This window comes from Prunus persica, chromosome G2 (genome assembly GCF_000346465.2).
Source record: "Prunus persica cultivar Lovell chromosome G2, Prunus_persica_NCBIv2, whole genome shotgun sequence".
Lineage (NCBI taxonomy): Eukaryota > Viridiplantae > Streptophyta > Magnoliopsida > Rosales > Rosaceae > Prunus > Prunus persica.
The window spans coordinates 2405559-2429702 of NC_034010.1; the positions used below are offsets into that span (position 1 = coordinate 2405559).

The 24144-nt window shown below is 37.0% G+C and overlaps 3 protein-coding genes and 1 non-coding gene across 5 annotated transcripts; 1 reads left to right on the forward strand and 3 right to left on the reverse strand.

Annotated features, from left to right (window-relative positions):
• Positions 1581 to 6102, reverse strand: LOC18784982 (protein PNS1). Of its 2 annotated transcripts, XM_007220583.2 has the most exons (5): positions 5387 to 6102; positions 4918 to 5289; positions 3584 to 4498; positions 2635 to 2868; positions 2156 to 2479 (listed from the first exon to the last, which is right to left on the reverse strand). In XM_007220583.2, exons 1-5 carry the CDS (start codon positions 5402 to 5404, stop codon positions 2300 to 2302), a joined length of 1719 nt encoding a protein of 572 aa, XP_007220645.1. In that variant the 5' UTR covers positions 5405 to 6102; the 3' UTR covers positions 2156 to 2299. The 2 variants fall into 2 exon arrangements, with proteins under 2 accessions (XP_020413298.1, XP_007220645.1); XM_020557709.1 differs by lacking the exon at positions 5387 to 6102 and having other exon boundaries at positions 1581 to 2479; positions 4918 to 5384.
• Positions 7740 to 10443, forward strand: LOC109946982. The gene is made up of 2 exons (XM_020556110.1): positions 7740 to 9732; positions 10019 to 10443. The coding sequence occupies exons 1-2, from the start codon at positions 9114 to 9116 to the stop codon at positions 10060 to 10062; spliced, it is 663 nt and encodes a 220-aa protein (XP_020411699.1). The 5' UTR covers positions 7740 to 9113; the 3' UTR covers positions 10063 to 10443.
• On the reverse strand, positions 14441 to 16531 carry LOC18787184. Its single transcript, XM_007220055.2, has 2 exons — positions 16293 to 16531; positions 14441 to 14863 (listed from the first exon to the last, which is right to left on the reverse strand). Exons 1-2 carry the CDS (start codon positions 16434 to 16436, stop codon positions 14738 to 14740), a joined length of 270 nt encoding a protein of 89 aa, XP_007220117.1. The 5' UTR covers positions 16437 to 16531; the 3' UTR covers positions 14441 to 14737.
• On the reverse strand, positions 17578 to 17659 carry TRNAS-GCU. Its single transcript has one exon. It is a non-coding gene; the product is annotated as a tRNA-Ser (tRNA).

The window sequence follows — 24144 nt, forward strand, 5'->3', positions numbered from 1 at the left end:
TCTTTTTTGAGATAAAGCCTCCACAGCACAAGGACTCAAGATATTGAAATCAAGAAATACAACTGAGGGCATGAAGCCTGACTCAGATCAATAGAAACAACTAATAGGACTTCCTGAATAAAATCAGAGGCACTTCTAGCCAAGTCAAATAAATCTCTTTAAACAAACCAAATTTTGCCAATGTATGTGCCACATTATTGACTTCTCTTGGAGCAAACTGAAATAAATAATCAGGAACATGCTGTAGAAGACATCGAACATCGTCAAAAATTTGTCCCGACGGCAAATCATTGCCTCCATGTTGTAAGGTTGTTATTTATTTTTTTTAGTACAAATGATAGTCTAAACTACATGGGAGGGTGCGTCTCACACATATAATCAAGATGTTATAAAATTTAAATTTAAAACCACTAATCTACCAATCAATACTTTTTTTCACTGAGCGAAACGTAGATGACGTATGGATGACATTCTAAACAAGTTGTTTAGTTACAACTGCATGCAATGCCAAATGGCAAAATATTTATTGCTTTGTACAAATTCTCTTACTTTACGTTGTATATGTCACACGTGATAATAACTTTAATTTATGAACCATTTTCTTTTATGATGGAAAAGAAAGGTAACGAACGAGCAAAGGTAGATCAGACCTACCTACCCTACAAGCAAACAAATGAGGAATTTTTTATTTCGAAAAAAGGGTACGAATCTTTTATCTTATTTATTAGCAATTGTTACAAGGTTAGAGGGAAATTATATTAATGAGTTGGTTTCTTTTTCATGAAACCAAAAATGAACAGCTAAATTATATTCTTAATATCTGGAATCACAGCAATAAAGCTGCTTTTTTTTTCTTTTCTTTTTTTGAAAAGGCTATAAAGCTTGATAAACAAATAATTTAGTGCCAATGGATCTAATCTATTGGAAAAAAATCTTGATTTGCAAATCATTAATCTCATATTCAAACCCATAACACTTTGGTAGTGTCCTTGTAATTTAAAACATCGCTTGTATTCAAAAACTTAATGTTTTATGCTTTCAACTTTAACATTGCTTTTTTGTTTGGGTTTGAACTTCAACAATATTTTTAATCATGGCTCTTCCCTACAAGCTACAATGCTTGCCACCAGAACCAGACAATCATTTTTTTTAGTTGGTTTATATTCAAAAGAACTTTTACCACTAAAAGAACATGCGTTCAGCTCAAGAATCATGATTTTGTATGAAATCCAATCATAAGATTTTTGACTGGCACTCCAATTACTATGGCTCCTCCAATCATTCCATTTGAAATTCGTACTAGAATTTCTCTTCATAATAAATATACATATATATATTTTTTACATAATCCAGATTTTCTCAATTGTCGATAAAAAAAAAATTCAAAACAATAATTTATTTATTAATAATTCTACAGCTACCAACTTATTTACAAACTTATTGATATAAATATATGTGGCACGTGACACGACAATCTACTTCCTCTGTTGCATAGTTTATCATTCATTGCCTCATTCGGGACACTACACAGATAGGCCAGCCAATACACATTAAACAATCCTAGCCAACCTAAAGCAGTGTGTCAGTATCAACAATGTGCATTAATTTAATTAAGCTGAACCTGACTTTCAGTCTTTACCACAAACATACGAAACTCGGGGGCATATCTACAAGATTGAGATCAGAGAGAATTAAATAATGAATAATTACAGAAAAATAATGGTGGGTCTTTTTGAACAAGGTGAAGATAATAAAATAACGGTGGGCCATTTTTAGCAAATGGTATATGCCAAAAGTATATAAATTATTCAAAAGGACAAGGAGCAAGAGACACTTCCTTTTAAGCCTTGTTGGATGGAATCTCAGTGCCTCCACGTTCCTTTCAACAGTACATCCAATAATGCTTCAACTCTCCCATTCAAGAAACCTTTGATCAGCAGCACCATCACTCACTCTTGCAATTGTAGGTAATTTTAACTTTGAGCATATTTGTGGCCGATTCCTCGACTCCCCGAAAATTATCGTATGTGCCAGTTATACATACATACTTCTTTCCATTGTCATGCACGCGATGGACCACGCATACATGTTACAAAAGGTAGTAAATATATAACTTGCACGTGCAAAAATCCGTCCGAACTATATCCGATGCCCTCATAATATCGTACAATTAGGGTAAATCAGGGCCGGAACTATGTTTGGGAGTGCCAAAACACCTCCTGCACTCCTTCACACTTCTATGTGAGAGCGCAAATGGTGGTGCTGCAGTGCGAGGAGTTAATGGCAGTGTCACTATGTTTTACCTTGCTGCAAACCTGCGGGGTACTCGAGGTGTGAGGATGGCTACATCTCGACCAGATTTCATCAAAGCCAGACGATCCTTAATTGTGCTGTCAAATAATCTGTTGTCTGGGTTCTCTGCATAGCAAACAAGGTAACTACCTACACAAGCATGTGGTAGTGCCATGGCTATCCTGGTCTGAAAAGGCAAAAATTAATAAACATTGATTAGGTTAGGTTAATTGAAGAGCAAAGCAATAAAGATTAAAGAATTGACAACTTGATCACATGGTTTATATGCATAAAATAAATAAAAGAGCATGAACATAGACTCGTCAAATAGGGGCCACCAACCATAAGGTATCCAATGAAGAATGCAAGGAGGGAAATGGTGGCTGTGAAACTTTGGTGCACCTTGGCGGTCCAAGCAGCCACAACTATGACACACATTGAGCCACTGCAGACGCCGGTTAAGAAGCAGATTGAGCTGGTAATATCCGAATCAACAATTTGTTCCATTTCTTGCCTTTCAAAGAGCTCCCAAGTGTCTTGTGATGCCTTCACAAAACCCTTCCCATATGCTGCTATCTGATAGTAATTGGTTGAAATTAAGATAACTGAGTTTAACTTCTATTAATTTTGTGCTAAATCATTGACCATTTAGACAATGACTGCATTATAAGTAATTCAAAATATCGTACATGATCACAAGTGACTTGACAAGATAGTAGTAACTTAACAACCAAATTGAGAAAGATTGCCTAAAAAAATGTTATAGATAAAACCTTGGGCGAAAAATAACTTGATGTTGAATATAAAAGTAAATGCTGATGCTTTGAATTATTCAGAAAACTAAGCAACCAATCATGATCTTACATGACATCTGCGAATGACTTAAAATCTACCTTAAACCAAAAGATTGCATGTACACTTCCGACAAAGAAGTTCCATCTAATTTGATTCATTTAATAACAAGAAATTTATTCTTAATCCATAGCAGGTAAGATAACTCATTTACAGATGATTTCATTAAGCAGCAGACATAATCAGCTGTCAGCATAATTCGTTATCCATATTATTCAAACATGATAAAGGAACGGCGAGTAAAGTCGCACTGTGTTATAGAAATATTGATCAGCTGGCTAAACAAATATATTTTGCAATGCCAAAGAAATTCCTTCTGGTTGAAAAAGAAGCTAGGAACCAATGTTATAGTTCTTTGTTCTGCTTTGTATGATATGCAAATAGAACCGAAGAAAATTAATCTCAAAATCAATTGACAATGGCTTATGAATAAAGGTACCTGTACAAAGGCCCAGCCATTGCCATATCTGAAGATGGACTCCATGACCCTGAGACAGCAATGTGCACAAGAAAACATGAACTCATCTTCTCCCTCAAGTAAATTTAAGGCTCGAGCAACAATTCTCAGGGCTTCAATTGCAGGCACAAAGAGAGATCCAAAGCATGCACTTCCAAGACTTTTACTCAAGGCTCTTTGAAAGCAAAATTTAGTGTTAGATTGCATTCCTCTGAGATAATACAGAGAAATAACCCTACTCACGGTTATATTTGCCACATTCCTCATTACTTCGGCTGTCCAAGCCAAGCTCAATCCCAGCAAAACTATCATCAGTGGGGTAAAATAGAAATTCAGAGCTCCAATTACTGCTAGATTCCATAGGGACATCCACAAAAATCCAACCCCAAGCATCCAATAAGTAGGTTGATTCAAATCAGGGAACTTTGATACTGGTTCGAGCGATTTGATCAATATCTTGCTACAAAATCCAATCCGCTGCGTGATCCAACAAGCGTATAAGCCATTGCCTATTGCAAAAGCAATAAAACAGACCCCAACGCCATCACTGGCAGGCTTTTGGAAGCAAATTAGTAGAATTCCAGCAGACAGAGACATGAGAAAAGTGGTCCATAATATGAAATGAACAAAAAATTTAGGCCACACCCTCACTGCCTTTTGCCATGCAAATGCAAGGGTAATGCTTAAAAGAGATGCAGCTTCAACTTGTGGTAGAAAAAACTTTAAAACTCTTTTCTCTGCTCTCTTAACTCTGTTGTCAGATGCTTCTATCAGCCCCTGAACTCCCTTGAATACAAGAAAACCAACAAGCCCAATAGCTGCAACCATGTGTAGAAGGAACAGGAACAGAGATATCTTGTTGGTGTATTTTCTTGAATTCAGTGTTGTAATAGATGGCTGGTGAAAATTTTGAGAGAAAACCCAACAACATATCAGATTGATGATTTACAAATTCTTACACGAACTTTGCATATACAGTTTCTATCAATGAATTAATGCCATAGAAAGAGACCCAAAAAAGACTCCATTTCACATTGGAATAAAAGGGGGAAAAGAGGAACTTAAAAAGTTAAAAACAAAATTTTGTACAAGTAACTCCCAGATAAAGCATCTGTATCATTTCAAACTGATGAAAGAACTTTAGGAAAAAATTAAATTAAAAAGGCATTCCAAGAAAGAAAAAAAAAAAAAAAGGGATATCCTTGTTTAATCTTCCGTAAACATCACTTAATTGACTTGAAAATCACAAACTGATGAAAGCTAAGCTACCCCATATGTTTAATTTTGTGGGAAGAAAAAAAAACAAAAAAACTTACTTGTGGGTTTGGTGTAGAACGAGGCTGAGAATGCGGGGGAGTATGAGAGAAGTGAGGAGGAGATGGAGTAGCACCAACTCTGATATTATTACTTCCATGAGAGAACCGAGAAGGAGGAGGTGGAGTTGCAGCTCTGGTGTTACTATTGATGACGATTCTCAAAGGGTTTGTAGGATTTAGCCTATGCATCATTGACATATGAACATCTCTCTGATTATGGTCATCATTGGTGTTGCTCTCTGCAGCCACCGCCTGTTCTTCATATTCAAAACCCACCTCCTCACCTTTCTCAACATCTCTCTCTTCCCCCTCTTCCTTCTTCTCCCCATTTTCCTCTCTCACCTCAACTTCTTCACTTTCTCTCTCCACCACCTGCATATCACACCAAAGTTCAGACCTTTTTGGCATTTACATGACCAACAACAACAAAACAAGAAAATTTGTTGAATGGTAAAGATGGTTGTTTTACAGGCTCTGCAGCACCCATGTCGGCGATGATGACGTGGCACCGGCAGCTGTGGAAGTGGCGGTGATGTTGCTGTCTGGAATGTTTAGGTGTGTTTTGTACCTATATGTGTATCTATCTCTCCATCCATCTATGGTTGTGGTGGTGGATGCTGATGTTAATTGGCTCCTCTCTTTTGGACAAAATTAATTACCTCAGAGTATCAGAGTTGCTGGGACCAATATGTTCATAGTCAAGATCAACGCACCAAGGTGGCGCGTGGGAGATGTTGCCCAATGGGAGGAGGCTAGTTGGGTTCATGTCAGATTGAGGATGAGGCACGTTGAAACAGAGTCTTCCTGCAGTTGGTGGGTGTCTTTGTAATTTGGATTGGGTGTTCAGAGTATGGACGGTTGGATTTTGTTGTGGGTGAAGTATTGGACGGCTGAGATGGATGCCTGATGTGCCATGATGGGTAAGTAAAATCAAATTGAGGAGGGTGAGAGAAATGGTGGCATAAAAAGCATTTGACTTTTTTACAAAGAAAAGGAGGAGAGAGAGAGAGAGACGTATGCAAAAAGGGAACAACAGAAAACCCACCTTATCGTCCTTTGACTTGTAATTTCCAGGCCGTGCAAGAAACAAACTAGAAACTGCTGTTATTGCTTCTGTTTACTTTGATTCAGAGGAACCGTTATTTGGCATCCATAATTTCTTACGTTTTTTCCAATTGGAGCAACCCCTTTAAAATATAACTCTTCAAATTAAATTAAATCAAGTCGAAGTCAACATAACAGTTGCTATGTATTATGTATAGTTGTGTTCATAAATTCATCCTGAAGTGTCTTAACACAACATTTATTATGTCCGAATTTCTGTTAATAAAATATATGTCGGGTATGTGATTATGTTGAAGTAGTATTTTTCTTTCTAATGTTAAAAGATATCTCAATTTAAATCCCCTCGTACTTACTAATAATAAAAAAAATACTTAAATTTTTAATTATGGTCAAACAAACATAGTCCACTTTTAATTTGTAATTTTATAAGATAAATTGTGAAATGACTCAACACCAAAACAAGTATGAGAGTATAATTCATTTCATCGTATGCTAGCTAGTAGTAGTAGCAAAATCTTATTGCTCAAGGTGATCAGAAAGTAGATATTTATTCAAAAACTTATTTTAACAAGTAGAGCCTATTTGGAGAGACTAATCCAAAATTAGTCATTTGTCAATTTTTAATTAGTTTTTAGTGTTTTAAAATTTTATAAGAACCAATTAAAAAATAACAAGTTGTAAGTTTTGAGTTTTTTACTTCAAATAGGCTCGACAAAAACTTTTTATATATTATGTCATATTAAAATGAATTTATTAATGAAATCCTCAAGGATTTAGATGAGTCAAGATGATAGAAAAAAGAAAAAAAAAAACCTATTCTTTTTCCATTTGAAAAGTTTCTGACATTAAAAAAAATGTTTATTTCAGCACAATGATCTTTTTGAGTCGTTTACCATGAAAATCTTCAGTAAAATCTCCAAAGTTCCATGCTGTAAAAAGTGATGGCATGCCACATTTGACCAGGAGTAAAAGTTGAAAACTATTATGATCAAAGGTCAGTCAAATTGGAGAATTACTTGGACCCCGAGCTCCACGTGGATGTGACAGGTCAAGCGGTAGGCCCGATTCTGCTGACTACGTTGGAATTAGAGCTTTTTTATTCCTTTTTTTTAAAAATTATTTGACAGTTAAGGCAGGCCCTACCTAGAAGCATTATTTGTTGTCCCCGTTTTGGGTTGAGAAAACGTGGCTAAGATAAGTGGGCCTGGACCATCAGATTTGATGACTCATATCCACCTCAACTTCTCTTATTTATGCGTCTGTGTCATTGTTTTTGTATTCAAAAACAGAAAATGACAAAGATAACAAGTTAAGTTTAGAGCACATTGAAGATGTGTTTCTTTCTTGTTTGGTGCACTGCCGATTTTACAGTGTTGAATGGAGCATGTTGTTGATATAAATAAATGGAAAGAAAAAAAAAAAAAGAGACTACATCACTTGAAAGTCTGTTTTTTTTATTTAAAAAATTACAAATAATTGAATAAATTTCACTTTACTACTCTGATGTTTACTGAGTTTCAGCCTTATAGTACCGGAAGTATTTTTTTGTCTCTATCTCATACCTAACGTTTATTTTCGCAAGACTTTCATACACACCGTCAATCTTATCCGTTAAGAGGTTTGTTAAACTTTGATGTGGCAATGAATGAATCACGTGGATTCACTCATATTATGAAAAAAATTTAAAAATCTGAAATAAAAAATTTTAAAAATGAATGAGCACATTGAAGCTGTGTTTCTATCTTCTATTACCATTTTGTTTTTTTTTATTTATAGTAATTTTCACTTTACTATCCTAAAGTTTATCGAGTTTCAACCTTTACTATATTAACTTTTTTTCGTCTTTCATACCTACCGTCACTCTTGTTTTTTATAAGTATGTTAACCATTAATGTGGCAATAAATATGCCACGTAGACCCACTCATATGGTGTCACATGGTCTGATAATATTATTCATTGAATAAATAAGAAAATATTATTATTTCAATAAATAAATTAATTAAAACTTAAAATTAAAATAAAATAAAAATCCATCTCCAATAGCCTTCATCTTCTTCCCCAAACCCTAGCACCCCACCATCTCCTCATCACCACCCACCCCCACCTTATCCTATCATGACCGCAAACCACCTCCACCCCACCCTTTCATCGTCGTTGCTCACCCCCACCCTCACCCTCTCCTTACTCTCTTTGCCCCCACCGGCGCCCCCCCCGGGCGCGCGCCCTTGTAACGGACTCTGAAAAGGGAGGGGCAACATTTAAAATGCTAAAAGTATGTGAGGGAAAGGAAATTCAAGTGCAAGGAGTCCATGAACCCATCTACATTAGTTAATAGGAAAGAGAGAAACTTTGAATAAATAAGAATGAAATCTGTTGAAATATGCAAATCATATCACAGATTATGTGGAGACAATTGTGATTTAGTTACCTTGTATAGGTCTTGATTATAGGATCTTGATTCCTTGTAATTACAATACCTGCCTTGTATAGCCTAGCCCAGCACTATATTATTGTATAATGTATTCATCTTTAATATATGAAAAACAGAAGTCTTCTCCTTCATTAAACGTTGCCTAGCCTCTGTTTCTTTTCATGGTATCAGAGCACCATTCCTGGTGACTCACACACCTTTAACACCTTTCGCAAACACTGAGACATGGCTGGCGACGATGAAACACCAAAACCTTCAGGCTTCAAGCCTAACACACAAGATACAGAGACCATTGATGCCTCTGATCCCTTTTACATACACCATGCTGATCAAACAGGTCTGACCCTTGTCACGCAACTTCTAGATGGTGACAATTATGCAACTTGGAGTCGGGCGATGTTGATCAACTTGGAAGCAAAAAACAAACTCGGTTTCGTTGACGGCACAATCAAGGCACCGCCAACAACTAGCGCCAAATACCTATTTTGGAGGAGATGCAATAAGTTGATTAAATCTTGGATTCTCAATTCCATTAGCCCTTCATTGGCTAACACTGTAATTTATGCCGACACCACCGTTGAGGTTTGGTCAGATCTCAAAGAGCGATTTTCTCAAGGGAATGTGTCTCGTATTTTTCAGATCAAGCGAGAAATTGCTGAGATGCGACAGCACCAGCAGTCTATTTAAACATATTACAACATGCTTAAAGGTCTTTGGGATGAGTTGGGATCATATCTTCTCATGCTATCATGCCAATGTGATCCAGCATGCAAGTGTGGAGTCATGAAGGAGCTTGCTGACAGAGAGCAACAAGAACAGGCACTCCAATTTCTTATGGGCCTAAATGATACTTATTCAGCTGTTCGTACGCAGATGCTCATAATGTCTCCCTTACCTACGGTGCGCAAGGCATATGCCATGCTCCTGCAAGAAGAAAGACAGCGACAAATAACTGAGAATAGCACAATCAGTTCTGTTCATGCCATGAACACATCAAAGAGTACCAACAAACAGCCTCGCAAAGTGCACGACGATGACAACAAGAATTTACATTGCACACACTGTAATGGAGACACACATACGGTTGATCGCTGCTACTACCTTAATGGTTTCCCAACATGGCCCAAACTACATAGAAAGGCAGTCAAGCCACCTAACAAGAACAAGTGTGTGGGCGCCAACAACACCACCCAGGAACCACAAAAGGGAACCGTTACTCAGACTTTGGATGATCTGAAATTCACCCCTCAAGAAGTGAATCAGATCAAGTCCTTTTTACGAGGTGATGGTAGAATTCAAGCCTTTGCAAATGCTACAGGTATATCACATGACTCTTGGATAATTGATAGCGGTGCAACAGACCACATTTCCTTTCACCCAAATTGATTCCTAAGAAAACCACTTTGTCTAATTCTTCAGTCAACATGCCAAATGGTTGACAGGCACATATCTCTTGTCTTGGTTCTATTCAGATCACTCCTCATCTAAAATTAGAAGACGTGCTTTGTGTTCCTGGTTTTCGAGTTAATTTAATGTCCGTCAATAAATTAACCCGTCATCTCCATTGTCTTATCTCATTCTTCCCTACTTTTTGCATCATGCAGGATTTAACAACGAAGAAGATGATTGGGTTGGGGAAAGAGCATGATGGTTTGTACTATTTAGTACCGGTCACCGAAGATTTTCTTCGTGAGCGTGGTTCCAGAATGGCAGCTGCTGCGTTGTCCTCCACTCCTGATCTTCGGCATAAACGCTTGGGTCACTTGTCTACTGGCCCAATGCGTGTTTTATCTCAAACAGTCCCTTCCATTTCATTTCATTTTCATTCTCAATGTGATGTGTGTCCTCTTGCCAAACAGACCAGATTACCATTTTCTCTAAGTTCAATTTCAACCAATAAACCTTTTGAGTTAATTCATTGCGATATATGGGGTCCTCATCGATTACCCACTAGCTCAGGTGCTCGATATTTTTTGACTATCGTAGATGACTACTCACGTTTCACATTGTTGTTCCTCATAAATCTTAAATCTGAGACACAAGAAAAGATCAAACTTTTTTTTGCCTATGTTAAAACTCAATTTCATTGCGACATTCAACAGGTGCGCAGTGACAATGGTGCATAATTTCTATCCATGCGTTCTTTTTTTGCTCAAATGGGCACACTATGGCAACATTCTTGTTCACACACCCCCCAACAAAATGGGGTTGTGGAACGCAAACATCGCCATCTTCTCACTGTTGCCCGTGCTTTATATTTTCAAGCACAAGTTCCCCTCAAGTTTTGGGGAGAGAGTATTCTTACCGCAGCTTATATCATTAACCGTTTGCCCACATTAGTGCTCTCCAAACGATCACCCCATGAGGTTCTCTATCACACCCCACCTTCCTATCGTCATTTTCGTGTCTTCGGTTGCCTTTGCTACTCCACTCAAACAAATTCTCTCCACAAATTTGATGCACGGGCTCGACGTTGGATCTTTGTTGGCTATCCCGCAGGCCAGAAAGCTTATCGTTTATATGACCTTGCAACTCAGCAATTCTTCTCCAATCGCGACGTCGTCTTCCACGAACATATATTCCCATTTTCCACAATTTCTCAGCACACCCAACCAGCACTCCCTCACGGCCCAGTCTTACCATATCGCCCACATGACCCATTTCCTCCTTATGCCACTTTCGAGCAGCCCATTATCACCTTGGAAACAGATAAACCCTCCTCAGAAACAGTTTCCCTCTCCTCAGATACCCATCACCACTCTGAGTCTATTGCTGATCCACCAGCAACCCTCACTCCTTTAACATCCTCCGATAATCCCATCTCAGCTTCTTCCTCTCCAGCACTTCGAAGCAGAACTCGTTCTCAGCAACCCAACGTACGCCTCCTCGACTACGCATACTCACTGGTGACTGCTCCTACTCCCACTCCATCGTCTTCTTCGGTGTCAGGTACTCGCTATCCTCTCTCCAAATATCTTTCTTCTTCTCATTTATCTTCCTCATATCGCTCTTTTCTGCACAATATTACTACCAGTGTCGAACCCGCTTCTTTTGCACAGGCTAACCTTGATCCCAGGTGGTGTGCCGCCATGGCAGCTGAATTGCAGGCTCTTGAACAAAATAATACATGGACTCTCACCTCCCTACCTCCTGGCAAACGTGCTATTGGGAGCCGATGGGTTTACAAAATCAAGCATAAATCAGATGGCTCTGTTGAGCGCTATAAGGCGCGGCTAGTAGCCAAAGGCTACACCCAAACTGAAGGCTTGGATTATTACGAGACTTTTGCCCCGGTGGCCAAATTGGTCACTGTTCGATGTTTGTTAACAGTGGCTGCTCATCACACTTGGCCTCTTCATCAACTAGACGTCCAGAATGCTTTTCTCCATGGTGATTTGGAGGAAAAGGTTTACATGTTACCCCCACCTGGCCTTCGTCGACAGGGGGAGCACTTGGTTTGTCGACTCCGGAAATCTTTATATGCCTTAAAGCAAGCTTCAAGGCAGTGGTTTTCCAAATTTTCCACAGCTATTCAACATGCTGGTTTTCGGCAATCAAGGGCTGATTGCTCTATGTTCACTCGTGTAAAAGGTAAATCCATGACTGTGGTATTGGTCTATGTTGATGATATGATCATAACCGGAAATGATCCCACTGCCATACAACAATTAAAGGACTTTCTTCATCATCAATTTCGGATTAAAGATCTTGGTTTGCTAAAATATTTTCTCGGAATTGAAGTAGCTCGCTCCAAGGAAGGCATCTCCATTTCACAGAGAGTATATTTTAGACATACTGGATGATGTTGGTTTGTTAGGGGCTTGTCCTGTGGATTTTCCCATGGAACAAGACTTAAAATTACAGTCGACAGAAGGAGAATTGTTGAAAGACCCCACTCGTTATAGAAGAATTGTGGGGCGTCTCATCTATCTCACAATAACAAGGCCTGACATTTCATATCCTGTACAAGTCCTCAGTCAATTCATGAGCCGACCACGCAAACCACATCTTGCAGCAGCCATGCGTGTGTTGAAATATTTGAAGGGGTCAATAGGCCAAAGATTAATATTTCCCTCCAACAATTCTTTGCAACTACGAGGTTATTGTGATGCCTCGTGGGCATCGTGTCCTACAACAAGGCGTTCCGTTACGGGATACTGCATCTTCTTAGGTAACTCTTTGATCTCTTGGAAGACCAAGAAGCAGCATACAATATCACGATCTTCTGCAGAAGCTGAGTATAGATCAATGGCAGCAATTACCTGTGAACTCACATGGCTACGTTTTCTGCTACAAGATCTTCAAGTCCTCCATACCGCACCCACTCGAGTTCACTGTGATAATCAGGCCGCGCTACACATTGCGGCTAATCTCGTCTTTCACGAACGTACCAAGCACATAGAGCTAGATTGTCATCTGATTCGAGAAAAAATTCAAGCTGGGCATATCACAACTCATTTTACACCATCTAAGCATCAGGTTGCAGACTTGTTTACCAAAGCACTTGGTAAACTCATGTTTCAAGCTCATTGCCGCAAGTGGGGCATGCACAATATCCATGCTCCAACTTGAGGGGGAGTGTTGAAATATGCAAATCATATCACAGATTATGTGGAGAGAATTGTGATTTAGTTACCTTGTATTGGTCTTGATTATAGGATCTTGATTCCTTGTAATTACAGTACCTGCCTTGTATAGCCTAGCCCAACGCTATATTATTGTATAATGTATTCATCTTTAATATATCAAAAACAGGAGTCTTCTCCTTCATTAGACGTTGCCTAGCCTCTGTTTCTTTTCAAAATCTGCATAAAACAAACAGATGTCAAATAAGGGGGATTAAAGCTCACAGATATTTATTAAATAGAGATACACCATTAAGGGAATTTTGGGAGACAACAAGTTTATGCGAAGCATAAATGAAATTGAATATTACAAAGTCTCTTTCAGACGTTTAATCGAACACATGGTCGATACCAACAGAGGGGCAAATTTCGGCTACCCCAAAGGATTTTCCTGCGAGGAGAGGTGCAGCTACACCTCCTTACTCATGTGTAGGTCCGCCAGTGCTTGTAGACCCATTCTTAGACACCCTCCTCCCCCGGCTCTTTCTTCGATATAACTCAGACACATGCAGAAGTCATCCACCAACCCTAACAACATGCTGCACCGGAGGCGACTTGTGTGACTTGTGTGACTTGTTGACAAATTAATCAAGTATCCTTTTTTTATGGTTCCAGTAGATAGGAATATATATATATATATTTACATTTCATGGGGAAGCTTGATGATTTATGTGGTAGTGCTTTTAGTAGGATTTTGCCGTGGTATGCTCAAAGATTGCCTACTTGGACTGATAAGATATATAATTATGACCCAAAATCTGAATATGATGATCGTTCAGTACATGAACTAGTGAGATTCATTCGCAATGTTTTTAATCATTTTGATCCTAGTAAATATGCGATTAATGTGGTTAATGAAAGGTGAGGGATCTGTATTCTCGTGTGTTCGTGCTCAATTGGTTCAATTTGGCCAGTTTTCAGTCCAAATGCCCAGCCCAGTACCTTATTCGCCTTTTTAATTGTAATATTCAAAATGTGATCATATAAAAAGAGCAAGTGTTGTGCCATTTCAAGGTTTTTTTTTTCAAGCTTTATATACAAAATGAAATTTAGATTGATAGGCATGTTGAATTTTGAATCTTTTATGGAACTTAAGTTGACGCAGAAACAGATCCAGAGCAACATGATCAAATCTGATTCGGGTTTGGAAGATGATATAGGAATTAGGCAAAACAGGTCAAACACATTATATGATCCAATTTTTCTTCTTTCTTGTGTGGCATTTGGGTTAGTTATGCCTTTGCCAATTTGCTCCGACATACATGCAATCCTATGTACTACTGCATTTATGTCAAACAAATGGTTTTGTTTTCTTTACGAGAAAAAATGGAGTCATCACGAAGTAGAGGGCATAAACAGAATAAAAAGATACTCAGTGTGCAGCTTGGGTTGCTTAATGAATGATACTAGTCACACAATTGCGAAGGATCAGATTCATATACCAATATTTATAGTTGATACAATTGATACGAAAGGTAACAATCCAAACCCCAAAACTTTAGGCCTTAATTACATGCTACAAACTACATAACGAGTTTAAGCAGTAAGTACTAATAAAATACCACGTTGGCCTTGCTAAAAAAGAAAAATCTTACAAGACCCCAATACAACACAACAAAATTCTCAGCAGTGGTTTGTTTTTAAGTGTTTCCAGACAACCTATCACTTTCAACACTCATAATTCTACAAGATCGGCAACTACTGTTGCTTTGCGTTACTACCAGAGTCTTGAGGTGTTTTGACAATGCTTAATTGGCCACCTTCCTTGTTTGCAGCAGTGGCGGCCTTCACCTCATTGCACTGGTTTATGAATTTTGTTATCTCCTGATACATCAAATACAAAGGTAAGAAGCCATGAGAAAGATCAAAGTCAGAAAGATCAATCGGTGTACATATATTACTTATTAGGAATGGGTATTGGAATTATTCCAATTCCTGGCTTCCCCTACGTTCACTAACACATAAGGAATAAAAAAATTATGTCCTAAGCCAATAACTTGAAAACCAAGAATTAGATTTTGATTGGGGGGAGTAGTTGATCCTATTTTCATTCCTCTCTTCCCTTTCCTAATTTCTCCGATTCATGACTTCCCCGTTCTTAAGTAATTAATCTTAAATACGACAGGAATCAGGAGCAAAAGTTGCACATAAACTTATAGGTTTTGGTCCTTAACATAGACTTGAGTTCCCACATCCTATAATCCAAAAACATATAAATGTTGGTGGAGTTTATTAACACATCCACTGAAGTTTTTCAATGAGAGAAATATTTAGATCGTTGGAGTTGAATAAATTAATAGGAAGTATTGACTCAGTAATCAGTATACTATCTAGCTACTAGCACCTACTTCCAAGTTTGTAACAAGGTGACTAAAACTCCCCACTTCTCACACTAAGGTCTTCTCATCTCTAACAATGTAAAATCTCCTACCAACAAATTTTGGACACTTGATAATTATTACCATAGATAGGAAACAAAACAATGTAAGCACAAATACTAATAACTTGAACTTGACAAAAATCTAATGCATTATAACAAACCCAAAAACAGCACCACAGTTTACTGGGAAAATATTGATTCTAGCTATTCTCAAAATCATATAAGATTTGGCGGCTGCATCATCATAAATAATGGCAGCATTGTCTAAGCAGCAGACTATTTACTTCAAACCCACAACAGGGAATCCATAGTCAAAGTTATAATGTCTGCACTTGTTTTTCCAACTTATCATACCCTTGTGCAAAAGAAATTACCCAAATAAGACCAAAACAAAAGGTACGAAAAGGAAATGAAACAGAACAGAGTAAGCCTATGGAAATATCTGTGGAAGAGAATTTGATTGCCTGCAATATAAACTGAAAGAAAGGACATCACCTGTAAATTAATTGCACTTTGAGGCACTACATAATCAAATGATCCCAAAGAAATACTTTAAGGTCTACCCATATTCATCAAACTGCATGAGTGTTAAGTAGAATTTTGAGCAAGGCCATTACCTAAAATATCAATCTTGAGAACCAATTAATCCAATTTCTCATTAAAATCGAAAACATAATAAAGAGAATAAAAAATAAAAAAATATAAAAAATGGGCAAAGGGCTAAAACTCTCAATTTGCCAGTTTCATGGTTACAAACAATTAGGGTTCACTGAAACGCGCACAAAAATGATAATTCGGGACTGCAAGTAATCCATTACTAACTAAATCAAATATTAGAAAAATATAATGAGAGAGAGAGAGAAGAGAACATACACGATCGGCATCCATATCACTGCTGATTTTAGAAGGTTTGATTACTCGCTTCCCTTTGCGAGTTTGAGTGATTTTTCCATGGCGGCTGGGAGGAATCGTTTTCTTCTTCTGCTGGCCTTTGAATAGCTTCCCTTTCTGCGTCATCGCTCTTTACTCTGTCTTACTTCTCTCAGTTCAGCCTTCTCTCTCTTTTCTAGGGTTTTGGGGGTTTATAGGTTTGGGAAAATTCTATATGCACCCAACCATACGTTCAGCACGCCCAACAAAAATAAAAGGAAAATATTAAATTCCCGATTTACCCCTAGTCGCAGTTTCATGTACATAAATAATTCTAAGAAAAAAAAAATAATTCTTTAAAAAAATTATGCACATATATCAAACGGATGATTAACTTAAAAAATTGGAATTCCTACTTATGGACGAAAGAGGCAAATATTTTCTTTTTAGTATTTCTACGGTTTGATAAATAAAAATGAAAATCTTTGGTGAATATGATAATAAGATAATATTTATTTGTTACGGAAACAAATAATAAATTAGTAGAATTAACGCCAAAAACTAATAACATGTATGGACAAAAGAGGGAACTTGGGCAAACTATGGGGCAAAAAGTGTAATTTGGCATCAAGAAAATAACAAAATTATAAACAAGAAGAAGAAAAGTCACTGCCAAAAATTAAAACAAAACAAAAAATGGTCACGACTATTGTGGCACGGTTAAAAGTGGGACTTTGTAACGGAAAAGAAAGAAAAAAGAAAAAGAGAGAGAGAGTAGAGATATAAACTGTTCAAATCATCGCACGGTCAAAAGCGGGATTTCTTAATGGATCCGCATTGTGGGACTTCGTAATATATGAATTTGAATTCAAATGATTTTTTTGTAAAAATTATATTTCAAAGAATATCTAAAAGATAGACAATTCATATTATTAAAATACAATGCGAGTGGACCTACTTGAGGTTGAGGGGCAACTTGTCCCTTCCGGGGGAAAGTAGATATGAAGCACTACTAGTACCCTTGAATCCTTCGACCCAAAAAAAAAAAAAAAAAAAAACAACAACAACAAATGAAGGATTCTCCTGCAAGCTGCAGCAGTTGGACTGATACCAAGGTAGAAACAAGTTTTCCATGCCAAGGTAAAAAAAACAATCACAGTGAATAAAATCAAGTACATGAGAGACTTTTTTTTGTTTTAGGAATGCTCACATCCGGATTTTTTGTTTTTTATTTTATTTAAGGGAAGAAATGTGAAGTTTTTCATTACAAAACAAAAACAAAAACTTTCGTCGCCTGAGAGATTCGAACTCTCGCGGGGAAACCCCATGTACTTAGCAGGCACACGCCTTAACCACTCGGCCAAAGCGACTCTGCTGTACATTCTCTCTCTGTAACTAATTTAGACTAAAAAGTTGGGGGGTTTTACTGAAAACATAAACTCACCCGCGCGCCGGGCCCTTGTTTATTATGCAAGCGGATGCCATTTAAAAACCCTACCTGTTTTATTTGTTTATTATTCTGATATTCCTTTTTTAGGACAGCTTCGATATGATTTGTACAAAAACACTACTATACCACATGTAATCAACTCTTGACCCCTCACATAATCTATCTATATATAAAGTGAAAGACAGAACATTCAAAATACCACAAATTGTCATTATATAAAGTTTTCATTAAATAATAATGATAATATAATAAATTAAATTTTTTTCATATTAAAAAGATTTTTTTATCACAAATGGTCCTTCACGTTTACGAAATTATCACGAATGGTCATTGAGGTTTTTTTGTGACACTAATAGTCCTTAACGTTTGGACTTTTTATCACAAATGATCTCTGCCGTTATAAATTCTGTTAAGTGTGACGTGGAAGATAAGTGGAGCCCACATGTCCAATTACATTATGACATATGGATAAAAAATAATTAAATAATTTTTTAATGAAAATTCCAATTTTTTTTTTCTGCAACTTTTCATCCCCCTTCCTTACTCCGTCTCTCTACCCCTCTGCCCTCACTCTCCACCCTTTGCTCTCCATCTCTTCTCCCCCTCGGCCCTCACTCTCCACCCTTTGCTCTCCATCTCTTCTCCCTGTCAACTCCAATCGCCAAACTTCTACTAAGCTAATCATTTTAAAAAACACCAAATATTGTGATATGCGTACAAGTAGTTGAATTTCTAGAAGTGTGTATCTTCTACCTCAAAAACTATCCTAGTCCTCCATGGAATCAGCTGTACACCCAATAATCAACCAAAAAACTAGTATATTAATAACTTAAGCCGATCTGCTTGACTTAGAGGAACAAACCCAAATCAAATCACTATGGAAACCGTGGAGTACATAGAGTACTTGAATTTTGGACCTGGATCAGATTTAAGGCACTAGGTCAAATGGGGAGGCTATAAAAAGAATTGCAGTGAAGAGATTGCGAGGCAGTTTACAGTTGGTTTGTTCTTACATGGAGCAAGTCATTGGCTAAAGACAACAGGCATTCCACTTTCTTATGGTTCATAAGGAGAAGGAGACAGGGAGATGGAGAGCAAAGGGTGGAAAGCGAGAGAGACGGAGTAAGGAGGGGGATGAAAAGTTGCAGAAAAAAAAAATAAATATGGAAATTTTCATTAAAAAATTATTTAATTATTTTTTATCCACGTGTCACAATGTAATTGGGCAGGTGGGCTCCACTTAGTCATACTTAACAGAATTTGTAACGACAGGGACCATTTGTGATAAAAAGCCCAAACGTTAAGGACTATTAGTGTCACAAAAAAACCTCAATGACCATTCGTGATAATTTCGTAAACGTGAATGACCATTTGTGATAAAAAAAAAAACCTATTAAAAAAATAAAACTATAAACTGAAATAAGAACATGAGACCTATTTTTATGGGATACAACTTTTCTCATTTTGTTTTTGGAATTATCTTTCCTAATTCTAAAGTAGAAAAAAAAATAATAAACCAATTGGCACAGGCCTGAGCCTGTTCAGACTAGGCGACTGCACAAGGCCCCCAAAAATTTAGGGCCTTCAAATTATTTTAAACTCACTTATAAAAGAAATCAAAAAAGGCCTTTACTTCTCGGAGACTTCACTTTTTTAATTAAAAAAAAGGTCTTTTGATAAAAGAAAACAAGAAAATTGGCCTATTTTTACCTAATTCTTATAATGTGTTTTCTAGCCAGTGTTTTGCTCTTCCCAAAGTCTTCTTCTTGAGCCCCCTCCTCTCTCTCTCTCAAACTAAATCTGTCTTTTGAACTTTTTTTTCTTCCTTCAAATCAACCAAAGCTTTGTGATTCAATTCGATTAAAATTCCCTGAGTGTTTATAATAGTTTGAGTTTTTGAAGTGTTGGTTGCTTCATTTTGTTGTTTTTTTGTGGTTAGTTTTTGAACAACATTCCTTTTTTTTCTTTTTTTTAATAATGTAAAAGACAATTAAGTGGACTATGAATATGAGAAAGTAAGTGCAGTTGACCATCTCATTGGTTTGCCATACTAAAAACGGAGTAATTTATTTGATCATCCTCTACAACCGCATATACACCTCACCTCCTAAACCACGCTCCTCCCAATTGTACACAAAACACTCCTCACTCCTCCCAAACGCGGCGAATCACAACTTACAACCATCAACAACACAAAATACAAAACCAGGCTCACTAGACTTGACTGCAGAGGATTAAGAAACCCAAACCCGCTTCTATAGCTTCTCGTAAAGCCAACGATTTCCAAATATCAAACCACACTCTCCCTCACAATTCTGAGAGAGAGAGAGAGAGAGAGAGAGAGAGAGAGAGAGAGAGAGAGAAGCCACAACAACACATAAGAAAGACGCCAGTGTCATCTTTTACTTTCGTTCTCGTATAAAAATTCACACACAAATCACATTCAAAACCAAACCCTAAATTCGAAAAAAGGAAACAAAGACAAGAATAAAATTCCTCTCATATCCGGTGCCCCTTTCTCTCTCTCGAATCCCCCAATTATTCCGTTTTCGATAAAGATTGAGTTGGGGTTGGGGTCAATTCAATTTTTGAGCTATGGTATGTATAATATGGGTGAATTGATCAGTATCGATGGCACTTGTGCCCGACGCGCCGTACATGTAGGCGAGGACGATGGCGGGAGCAGTGAGAATATTCCTTAGGTAAAAAATTGTGCGCTATTTAATTGGCCAATTGTTTAGACTTAAAATAGGAATATTATCATAAATTAAGGATTTGATTTTCATTAATTCTCCCTGATTAATCCAATCTCTCCATTTAAGGGAGAGAATAATTCCCTTATATATGGGAATTATTCTCTGAAAAACCGTAGAAGGCAAGAGCACTATAAATACATGGCTACACCACATACATGAGGTAAATTCCAAAATTCCTAAGAACTATCTCTCTCTCTCTCTCTCTCTCTCTCTCTCTCTCTCTCTCTCTCTCTCTCTCTCTCTCTCTCTCACACACACACACACGGCTCTGGCCACCTGGTTCTCTCGTACCATAGAGAAAACTCCGGCCTTCTTTGTTACTTTTGTATCTTCCTCAAGATCATCTAATTGACTTAGGCATTGGGGGGCCTTTGGCTAACACCTCGAGCTGTGGTCTATTTACTCCAACCTTTTTTCGCAGGAATTGAGGAAGAAGAGAGAGAAGGAAGCTTGAAGGGTGAAGAATCTCTTGCGAATATTCTTCCGTGAGAATTTTGCTCAAACATAATACATCTGGATTTTTAAACTTCTTTAAAAATTTTATCTCAATTGAATACACCCCTATAAAACTCGTAAAAACTCAAATTACTAAATGGCCGTATAAACATATCAAAATTGCAGCCCATGGCACTGCTTTTTATGTATTAATAGTTCATGCGACTACTTTTTATGTATAAATAGTTCATGCCATTGCTTTTTATGGATTAACAGTTCAAGCCTCGGTACACTTAGTAGTAGGTCATCTATATTTGGATTGTAGATTGTCGTCGTATTTTTTGATGTGGAGCTTACACATCATGGTTTGTATCAAGCCATATTCACCAACAATCTCCACTTTTGGCGAGATCCAAGCCAAGGTAACCCACCCTATCACAACACTCTCACTTTTCAAGGTTGACATGGTTCCTGCAACTCCACCTCTTCCAACAATGATTTCTTGAGCCTTGCTAGGAGCTCTTACTCCACCTAAGCCTAAGATTTTCTTGAGTTTTGCTAAGAGCCCTTGCTCCACCTAAGCTTGGGATATTCTTGAACTTTGCTAGGAGCCCTTGCTCCACCTATAGTTAACCGCCCCTAGGATTTCGTTGAGTCTTTTCTTCACTAGCCTTTTGCTCTACTAGCCCATTTCACCTTTCTCCGTCGGTCTAGGAATTTGCTTCAGTTGCCTCCTCAAACATGTCAATGGCTCCATCACTATACTCAAAGGCATATACTCAAAAGGGAGTGCGATACCCCATCACTATACTCAAAGGTATACATTTTTTGGAATAAAATTAAGGGAGATTCACTATTATACCCAATATGGGGGTCAAAATTATAAAAATACCCTATATAAAATGGACTTTAGAAACACACCCAAAGTCCATTTACAACATAACAAAAAAGCTTTTAACTTCTTATAAATTACAAAACTGCCATCAATTTATTAAAACAAGCCCAACCCCAAAATCTCATAAAAATACCCAAAGCACTCAATAGGGCATCAAAGTAATTTAATAATTAATATTAAATTCAATAAGGCCAGCTATCATTTTTTGGGTTTTTTTTGGGTTTGTTTATAGGAATTCAATTGTGTAGGGTTTATTTATAATATTAGTGCTAGAAATGGGTATATCACTAAATATCTCTAAAATTAAATCCTTACCCCATCACTATACTCAAAGGCATATATTTTTTGGAACAAAATCAATTCCTTGCCCCACAACTATACACAGAACTACAAGAATTTAATATTGTAGTCTAGAAAAGAAGAAAAAAATTGTACACACACATCAAGCATGGCTCTTTCTAGAATAACTTGGCAAAACATAAATTAATGTATAACTGGTTTATTATAATCATAAGAACAAAGAAAGATTATAACTTCTAATTATGTTATAAAATGTACACTACTACTACGAAAAAGGTGTACTATACATAATATAGAAATAAAAGCAGGATACTTGTGATTGTCATATATATATATATATATATATATATATAAAGTGCTAAGGAAAGGTCTATATTGTTATAGTTATCTTTACTTCACCCCCCGCGTACTCCTCTATTCTTATATTTGAATTCCGTCTCTAAGCTTCCCCTTTAGTGCCCGCTGAGACTTATTTGTGTGTGTGTGTGTGTGTTTTTGTTCGTGTGCATGTGTGTTTGTTTGTTTATTTATTTTTTGTTTTAAAAATTAAATTCAATCCATAAAACATGTTTTACTCCAAGCCATTAATGATTTTGACTCTTTTATATTTCTCTCTTTTTCTTCAAGAGATCTTTGGAGTTTAACCTCTTTTTTTGGGGTATAAATGTTTCAATCCAGTAGAGTTTAAAGACACTGAGTATGATGAGATAAATTTAAATATGTTACTCAGAGAAGTAATGTCTAAAAGAAGTTTCATATTCAACATTCGGAAGTGACATCATTGGTGGCATATTTAATTATACAATAAAACCAAATAATTCTTTATATGCGCTAGCTCAGTGTTGGAAAACCATTCGGCTTGGAGGTCGCCATGCATCATGCGAAAGTTGTCTCAATACAACAGACTTAGAGCTTCGCAAGTATTGTCCTTTTAGTCGAGGAGCTATAGTTTGGATGTTAGGTTGCCTTCTAAAGTATTCCGATACAAATTTCATTGGTGTAAGTGACACGGAAAACGGATTCTGTGAGATTAGTTTTGAATTCAATGATAATCCCAAGTTGATTAAAAATAAACTCCGTGAGTTGTTCATTCGATTTAGTTATGTAGCTGTTCATGGGTCGTTGAAAGCTAAAGGGAAGAGGAACAATGTTAAAAGAGAAAAGACTTTTTGGTATTGTTGAATGTATAAGGGACCTTTTTAATATAGTGTAAGAATTGCCTTGATGTTGCAATAAAAGAACTTATAGATCATGAAATAAAATGAAACGGGTATGTGCTATTTATGCAAGTTGTCACACTATGAATTTTATAAATTTTACTAGGTAATTGTTTGGGCCTAAGAATTCCACACACCAGCTCATTTTGATGAAGAGGCCCATAAACAGAAAAACGGAAGAATGACCCTTGACTCCAGAAAGTAGCCCAATTGACATTAGAAGCCCATGTTTTTTGCAAGGGTCACAAAAATAACCAATTAAATGGTAATTCATCACCATAGTATGAAATATCGATAATATCGAGGAAATATCGAGGATATTTCAGTTTTTTCGAATCACGGATATTTCGAAACATATCCATGTATATATCGTATAAATATCGACAATATCGACGATAATATCGGAAAATATCGATGCCGATAATTTCGCTCACATTTCAGCAATATTTTGTCAAAATATCGGTGTAATATCGCTAAAATATCGAAAATATCGAAAATATCGATGTGAAGGGAAAAAAAAAGTTTTTTTTTTAAAAAAAAGGGAAAAAGGGGAGAAAAAAGCACAAAGGGGATATGAACCCCTCCCATTTTACTCCTCCAACACCTTAAACACCATATCACTTATGTTTTTGTGATAATATGCTAAAATATTAATATTTATATGGGTGGTATGTTAACAATTACATGCAAAACTATTTTGGGGATTTATCATTTGATGACTACTCTTCAGAATACACTTACTCTACACATAGAGATGATGAAGATAGTGAAAAATTTGAACCTCGTAGGAACTCTATGTGGT

Bases quoted from the DNA above. Each gene is read 5' to 3' on its own strand.
- LOC18787184 (XM_007220055.2), bottom strand. From the start codon at position 16,436: ATGACGCAGAAAGGGAAGCTATTCAAAGGCCAGCAGAAGAAGAAAACG. The intron at 14,864-16,292 runs GTATGTTCTCTT...TTGATGTATCAG, and splicing joins GTGATATGGATGCCGATCGT to GAGATAACAAAATTCATAAA.
- LOC18784982 (XM_020557709.1), bottom strand. From the start codon at position 5,325: ATGCCAAAAAGGTCTGAACTTTGGTGTGATATGCAGGTGGTGGAGAGA. The intron at 2,869-3,583 runs GTACCTTTATTC...AATTACTATCAG, and splicing joins ATGGCTGGGCCTTTGTACAG to ATAGCAGCATATGGGAAGGG. The intron at 2,480-2,634 runs GTTGGTGGCCCC...TTGCCTTTTCAG, and splicing joins TCTTCATTGGATACCTTATG to ACCAGGATAGCCATGGCACT.
- LOC109946982 (XM_020556110.1), top strand. From the start codon at position 9,114: ATGCTTAAAGGTCTTTGGGATGAGTTGGGATCATATCTTCTCATGCTA. The intron at 9,733-10,018 runs GTATATCACATG...TGCATCATGCAG, and splicing joins AGCCTTTGCAAATGCTACAG to GATTTAACAACGAAGAAGAT.